This window comes from Hyaena hyaena, unplaced genomic scaffold (genome assembly GCF_003009895.1).
Source record: "Hyaena hyaena isolate Hyena2069 unplaced genomic scaffold, ASM300989v1 scaffold_846, whole genome shotgun sequence".
NCBI lineage: Eukaryota > Metazoa > Chordata > Mammalia > Carnivora > Hyaenidae > Hyaena > Hyaena hyaena.
This window is the reverse complement of record NW_024081478.1, coordinates 601,887-608,842: the sequence shown is the minus strand read 5'-3', so window position 1 is coordinate 608,842 and position 6,956 is coordinate 601,887. Positions and strand designations below refer to the sequence as shown.

Below are 6,956 nucleotides of genomic sequence, written 5' to 3'. Positions count from 1 at the left end.
ATTAGTAATTTTGTGTCTCTTGCTCTACATTTTGCTATGCACACACGTAGTTTCATTACTTAAAAAAAACGGAACATAGAATGCATGTTTTTCTACAACATTTTTTCATTAAAATATATCGATTATTTGAATGTTAATACTTCTAGATTTACCCCATCAATTTAATGGCTGTATTGTTTTACTTTTGTCTTGATTAAAATTTATCATAGAACAATGAGAACTTCTGCCATATTTCACAACTCTACCTAGCGATCACATATTTTTGATAACTATAGCACATTTCCAACAATTACAAATTCATATTCTTCACCTGACATATTTTGACATTTGTTGAGAAGCCTTTCCTTCCCCAGATTCCCCCCAAAGTTTTGCTTACGTCTGCTGTATTCATCTCCTTTCTTCTGCAACAGATGAATAGCAAGCATTCAGAAATGAAGGTACAGGGATCAGTTTTTAGGTTTAGGTACACTTGCACATAAAAAATAACAACCTCCTCATGGCGCAGTCTTTTTATATTGCAGTAATTGCTGTTCTAGGATCAGATGTTTGGATATTACTCAAGGGAGAACTGAAGATTGAAGAGACTGGGGAGAGGAAGATGAAGTTTCCTTGACTATAGTCCCAGAGGAAAGTCACAGGAACAAGGGAGGAGACCAAATAGAATCTCTGGAGCCTTTCCCTATATCTCAGTGTCTTCAGGAGGGGCAGATGTAGCCATGATGACAGTATTGACTTCTGTGACAATGTTCCCACAGAATAAAACATCGAGGCAGAGCCAGGGTGTGATGAAGTATGATAGGGACCAAAATGATATCACTTCCTCTTCCTACATAACTGGAAACAGAGTTCCCTTGATTCCTGTAAGCAAAAATTATTTATTGCAAAATGGTTTCCAGTTTGCAAGAAGTTTTCACATTCATGATATCATGCAGGATTCTACAATCAATCACGTGCTTTAGATAGAATAGCTACCTTGTCCCTTATTGATGAATGGGGAAATTAGTTCAGAGTTTAAATGATTTGTCCAAGTAGCATAGCTGCTAAGGAAAGAGATGGACTCAGAATCCTCCTTATTCTGATTGAACTTCCTGTGTTCCTCCAGGATAGCACCACACTTTGTCGCCAGTCCTCACGTACCAGACAGTGCTCTGGAGACAGGCACTCATGCCAATGATTCTACCACTATCTCAAGAAATTTAAAATAACAGCATCATATTCAAACTCCTTAGCCAACTCTAACTTATTATTTTATCTTCTCCAGCTTTGGAGTTTGCTTAGCAACTTTATAACACAAGGGAATAGCAACTATGGTTAAACAAAAACCTGGTTGACAAACATTTTTCTGAAGGAAGAAAAGATGGGAGAGGTTGAGGGAATCTTATACACAAGGGATTTCTTGTAGGATTACTGAAGTTTAGAGTCAAACAGGTTCTTTGGAAGAGAGTTCTAAGTATCTTTCATGTGTATCCTCAAAGTTTGTTTGGAAATAAATTAGAAAAATGGAAGGAGAATAGAATTAGAAATTCTAGGGGTGCCTGGGTGACTTAGTCGGTTAAGCGTCCGACTTTCGCTTAGGTCATGATCTCACGGTTCGTGGGTTCGAGCCCCGCGTCGGGCTCTGTGCTGACTGCCAGCTCAGAGCCTGGAGCCTGTTTCAGTCTGTGACTCCCTCTCTCTCTGTTTCTCTCCTTTTCTCTCTTTTTCTCTCTCTCTCTCTCTCCTAGAAATAAATAAAAATATTAAAAAAAAAAAGAAAGAAATTCTATCTGAATTAGTATAGATCAAGCTGTAATATGTTTCATAGGCCATTTAAGATTCTAGAGTGGTAGAAATATGCTTTAAACATTTTCATAGTCCCTACAGTACCTAACTCAGTATTTTGAACCTAGCCAGCTCAGTAAATGATAGCTAACACTTAGATAGCACTTTCTACATGCCAACAGTTAGATAGCACTTTCTACATGCCAGGCACTGTGGTAGGCACTTTATATATAGCAATTCATATAATCCTTACAACAGTCCAATGAGATATGTACTATCATTGTCATCTTCACATTATGGGTGAGGAAACAGGCACAGAGATGTCAAATTACTTGCCTAAGGTCAGGCAACCAGAGGCCAGGATTGGGACATGTTCTAAACCAAAATAGTACTCTACCACACGAGTGTCCTGAATTCCCCAGAAATGTCTGCTTTAACTAAGGAGCGGGCGTGGCACACACTGTGATATAACCCATTTATTTGCTTTCTTTCTCAGGCCAGCTGTGGCGAAGGTCAGGAAGAGAGCTTGTTTGCAGCCCTGGGTTATTGGCCTCATCACCTTTATATCCCTGATTGTCCTGGCAGTGTGCATTGGACTTATTGTTCATTACGTGAGATACAGTAAGTATGGGCTGCCCTGGCATCATGTGATTTACCCCAAATCAAATATTTCCTCATGTGCAGTCCAGTTTTGATTTGCCTTAGGCCTATTCATTCATGACTACAACTCACTTGTATAGCTGGTACAAAGAATTCTTTACCTACCTGTCTCTTACTTAATCCTCACAAGCCAAGAAGGATTCTTTCATCTATCTTTGATGTAGCAATGCTTCCTCCTGGGAATAGCATGCTAGTTTTTGATATTCGTTAATAAGCGATAAGCAAATATTAAATAGGGAAGACCATAGGAGAGCTTGAGTCCACTGTGTTGAGTTGTTTGAAGACATAGGGCAATCACCTTGATTTAAAATCATTCCAACTTATTGAAATCCTGAGAGCTCAATAAATTAATTACATAATCAAGGATCAGAGAGAAGTAGGCTCTATTCTGTATGAGTAAGCTAGAAATAAATGCTCATAATGATATATTGTTGAATAAGTGCCTATTTCTGTTATTTTAAATCTCCTCTTGGGAGATTTACATGTGATTAAAGAGAATAGGATATGCTGAGAAGGTTAATTAAAAAGAGGCTCACTCTGGTAATCAGGTGCCTCACAGCTAGAAGAACCATGAGTGTGCTATGTTATTAGAAAGGCCACCATGGTGCTTCAGGACTATTCTTCCAGGGTATAACAACCTTTCTGAAGTTTCCCTCTCCTTTGCCCAGGGTTGTAATTGCCTGACTCCACTATGACCTATTGGCTTAATACCTCCCTTAGTGACTGGCTAATTCTTTGATGTCAAGACACTGTGAACAAAGAAGCTAATCACTTGATTCTAATTTAATTGGAAATTTGCACAAGTTGCTTTCCTGTAAAAGAGACAGTATTGTAAGCAGGATTCTCACACAGAGAGTCATGACACCGAGGCTTTCCTTTCCAGGAAGTAACTTTATTCCTGCCAGCCCCCCTCAGTTGGGTTCGTACCCAAAGAACTGAGCCACGAATGCCATGTGGCATAGTTTTCAGTATATTTTTTACTTGTCTCCCACATATGGTAACATACAAACATGTCGTCTGATTAAGTGGTCTCATGTTACAAGGTTGGGAGGGATGTTGTCAAGTACATGAATAGCCAGGTTGCCTTGAGGGTTTTTGTTTTTTCTTTCCTTAGGGAGGGGACCCTACCACAGTATGATCTGTAAATTGGTTATCTTCTTCCACCAACAGACATAATCTCAGTTCCAATCTCAAATCCAATCTCAATTTCTACAACAAGCTGGATCATTTCTGGGTAGTTTAATGTATAAATATTTAAAGTAAATACTTGTTTTGGTAGAATTTTCCCACACACAAATCCTTAAATTTGGAGTATCCATATTTTGATGATTTCTCTGGAGCATGTTTTTAATAAAAAAAAAAAGAACAGAAAAAATAACTTTATAATTCTATAGTTCTGTTATGAATATATTGAGTCTCATTAAAAGTATCATTATTTCTCTCTACAGATACCTAGCACTATGTTTGGTTCACTTTTGTATTCCCAGAACTTAGCAGAATCCTGACACATATTAAATGCTTAATATTTAATGAATACTGAATGATAAAGATTAGTGAGGGGCTCCTGGGTGGCTCAGTCTGTCAAGTATCTGACTCTTGGTTTCAGCTCCAGTCATGATCTTATGGTTTGTGAGTTTGAGCCCTGGGATGGGCTCTGTGCTGATGGTGCAGAGCCTGTTTAGGATTCTCTTTCTCCCTCTCTCTCTCTCTGCCCTTCCTCTGCTCATGCTGTCTCTGTCTCTCTCAAAATAAATAAACTTAAAAAAAAAAAGATTAGTGAATCATATGTATGATATCTTCATGGGGGCATTCTTTGGTTTGTCTGACTTAACATGGAATTCCTAGTAATGCTAGATGTCTTATCACCTCAGTGGGAAAGAAAATGTTACTTACTATTTCCCCTTTGCTTCTTCCCAAGCCATGCATTATAAGGCTTACAAATCTTACTCACATGCATAAAATGAAAACCTGGCAAGATTTTTCCAGTAACCTGTTCCTGGATCCTATTATTTGGATGATCAGTGCAGACAGTAATATGGAACACCCAACGTCCACTGCCCACACAGCACACCTGAATAAATAGCTATTGTTGTGATGTGTTACTGTCTTACGTGTATGACCTGTCCTCTGTTTGGAGATATAAGCAAAGGACAGAGTGGATATAGCACATGAGCACTGAGGAGTTGGCACACCTAGATAACTAAACTAAGCCAAATAATCACAGAAGCAGACAGATTAAGATGGAGGTAATTTGACTTGAAAAAACCCATCATTTTGGCATAAAGCCCAAGACAGCATAGAATTGCGTGAGCAGCTTCTGTCCAGTGGCCTTTGGGCCTGCCTTTCTGCTCTTTTGAAAATTGTATGACAGAAGGTGACTCTATTATGAGCAATATCCTTATAAGTTACAGATTTATGAACTTGTTAGAAAATTATCAGCAAACTAGTGTTCATCCTTATTTTTATTACTTTCTGTTAATATTCCTCAATAATATTTTCCAACAGCTACACATGCCACATAATTCTGGCAATTGGGAATATATTTTGATGCTTAGTGACCTATTTGAGTCTCTTGAGCAAAGTAAAATATTGACTATGGATAAATTGTTCATTTGATTGAAGCATATGAAATTGTTGGCATTAGACCATATTTGGTTTATACAAATGGCAGTATCAAAAAGTCAATCCAATAATTTAAAGAAGAATAAGACTGATATGTAGAAGTCAGTTCTCCTCTCTAGATACTTACTTTTCAGTGAGGGGTTGAGTACCACCACCAGTAGCATTACATGGGAGCTTGGTAGAAATGAAGATTCTTAGGCCCAATTTAGGCCCAATGTTCAATAATTTTATAAATTATAAACTTTACTTGGGATTATGTATATTTCCAGGGACTGTCTTCATTTCAGGTCACTCATGCCTTTCAGGGAAAGACCATTCATTGAAAGGAAGGTAAGGAAAGAGGGAAATAGGCAAAAACTCTCTAGCACCTCACTTTGGTGTCTAATTTCCAGGAGGTCCTGACTTTTCAGGCTGACCTCCATCGTCTTTTGCATCATGGACCATTCCCTAGCTGTCCCCTAGCCTTGTCAATCCAACCAAGTCCTTTGGATGGCTAGGATGTTCTGAAATTTACCAGTAGTTTTTTCCCCCCAAATTCTGATGTAGGAGAAGCTTCTACAGTTTCAGTGAATGGGTTTGGTTTTCCCACTCCAAGAAGTGGTAGGAAAATAAAGAAAGTAAAGAATGTAAAGAAAGTTTGTGCTTTGAAAGTTAGAGCTTGACTTGAAATCCAGTTCTGTCTTTTCTGGCTATGTCATGTTAGAGTTGGGCAATTTACTTACATTTCTGAGACGGTAGTCTTTATCTGTTAAATGTGGACAGACTGCCTTCCCATGGGGATTATGGTAAATTAAATGAGATATGTGAATATGCTTGGGGCACACATGCTCAGTGTTAGTTTCCCTTTCCTCTGGGGCTCAAGTGAAGAAGGAAAGAATGAAAAGCAAGAGAGCAGAAGAGGAGAGAAACTGAGATTGGGTGAAGCACACTCCATTATCCTACAATAACCACACACAACTGTCTTGATCACCATTATATTTTAAATACTCAACACAGAGTCTTTCATAGAAAAGGTAGTTGGCATTAATATTTGTTGAATGAAAAAATCTTCTTAAGTTTCCGTGCTTGCTTCAGGTATAGAAAGGTAGATGAATACTGCATTAATTTTCAGCCACCCCAGAATGTGGGCTGCTTAAACTGATGCAGAAAGTGTAGACAATGGCTAAGGAAACAGGACAATCCTTGTGGCTGGTGGGAGAATATAAATGGAGTGACAAGGGAGCCAGGTGAAACCAAGTATCCCTGAAAGGTTATGCCAGATAGCAGCTCTAGCTCCTTGACTGAAAACCAAGCATTTTCATTCCTACCCTCATTTCCTTCTTTAGCCCAAACACATTTTTTTACCCTCTAGTCCCTGTGGCCAGAATTGATATGCAGTCTCCTGAATTGGAAGAAATCTACTTTTGGAATATAATAGTACATTTACTCTTTGGAAACTTCTGAGTCCACTTTATTTTTTTGACTCTTTAAAAAAAAAAAGTTAAATCCAAGTTTGTTAACTTCTAGTTTAATAGTGGTTTCAGGAGTAGAATTTAGTGATTCATCACTTACATATAACACCCAGTGCTCATCCCCACAAGTGCCCTCCTTAATACCCATCACGCATTTCCCATCCCCTCACTCAATACCTTCTCAGCAACCCTCAGTTTGTTCTCTGTATTTAAGAGTCTCTAATGGTTTGCCGCCCTCTCTGTTTTTATCTTATTTTTCCTTCCCTTCTCCTATGTTCATCTGTTTTGTTTCTTAAATTCCACACATGAGTGAAATCATGTGATGTTTAATCTTTCCTGACTCTGAGTCTATTCTTGTTTATATGCTCTGATGGTGTGACTTGCTGCCTCTTGTGGCTAGTTCAGAAATGGATAACACATGACTAATCAGCCCACAGGAACATGAAGCATTTCTTATGGGTT

The 6,956-nt window shown here is 38.5% G+C and overlaps 1 protein-coding gene across 1 annotated transcript in view; it reads left to right on the top strand.

The window, feature by feature from the left end:
• The first annotated feature begins 496 nt into the window (after positions 1 to 496).
• LOC120222181 (transmembrane protease serine 11E-like) overlaps positions 497 to 6,956 on the top strand; it is a 29,230-nt gene continuing 22,770 nt past the window's right edge. Inside the window, exons 1-2 of the mRNA XM_039219893.1 lie at positions 497 to 603; positions 2,258 to 2,382. Of these exons, the coding sequence (XP_039075824.1) occupies positions 497 to 603; positions 2,258 to 2,382 (232 nt within the window). The remainder of the gene's footprint in view (positions 604 to 2,257; positions 2,383 to 6,956) is intronic.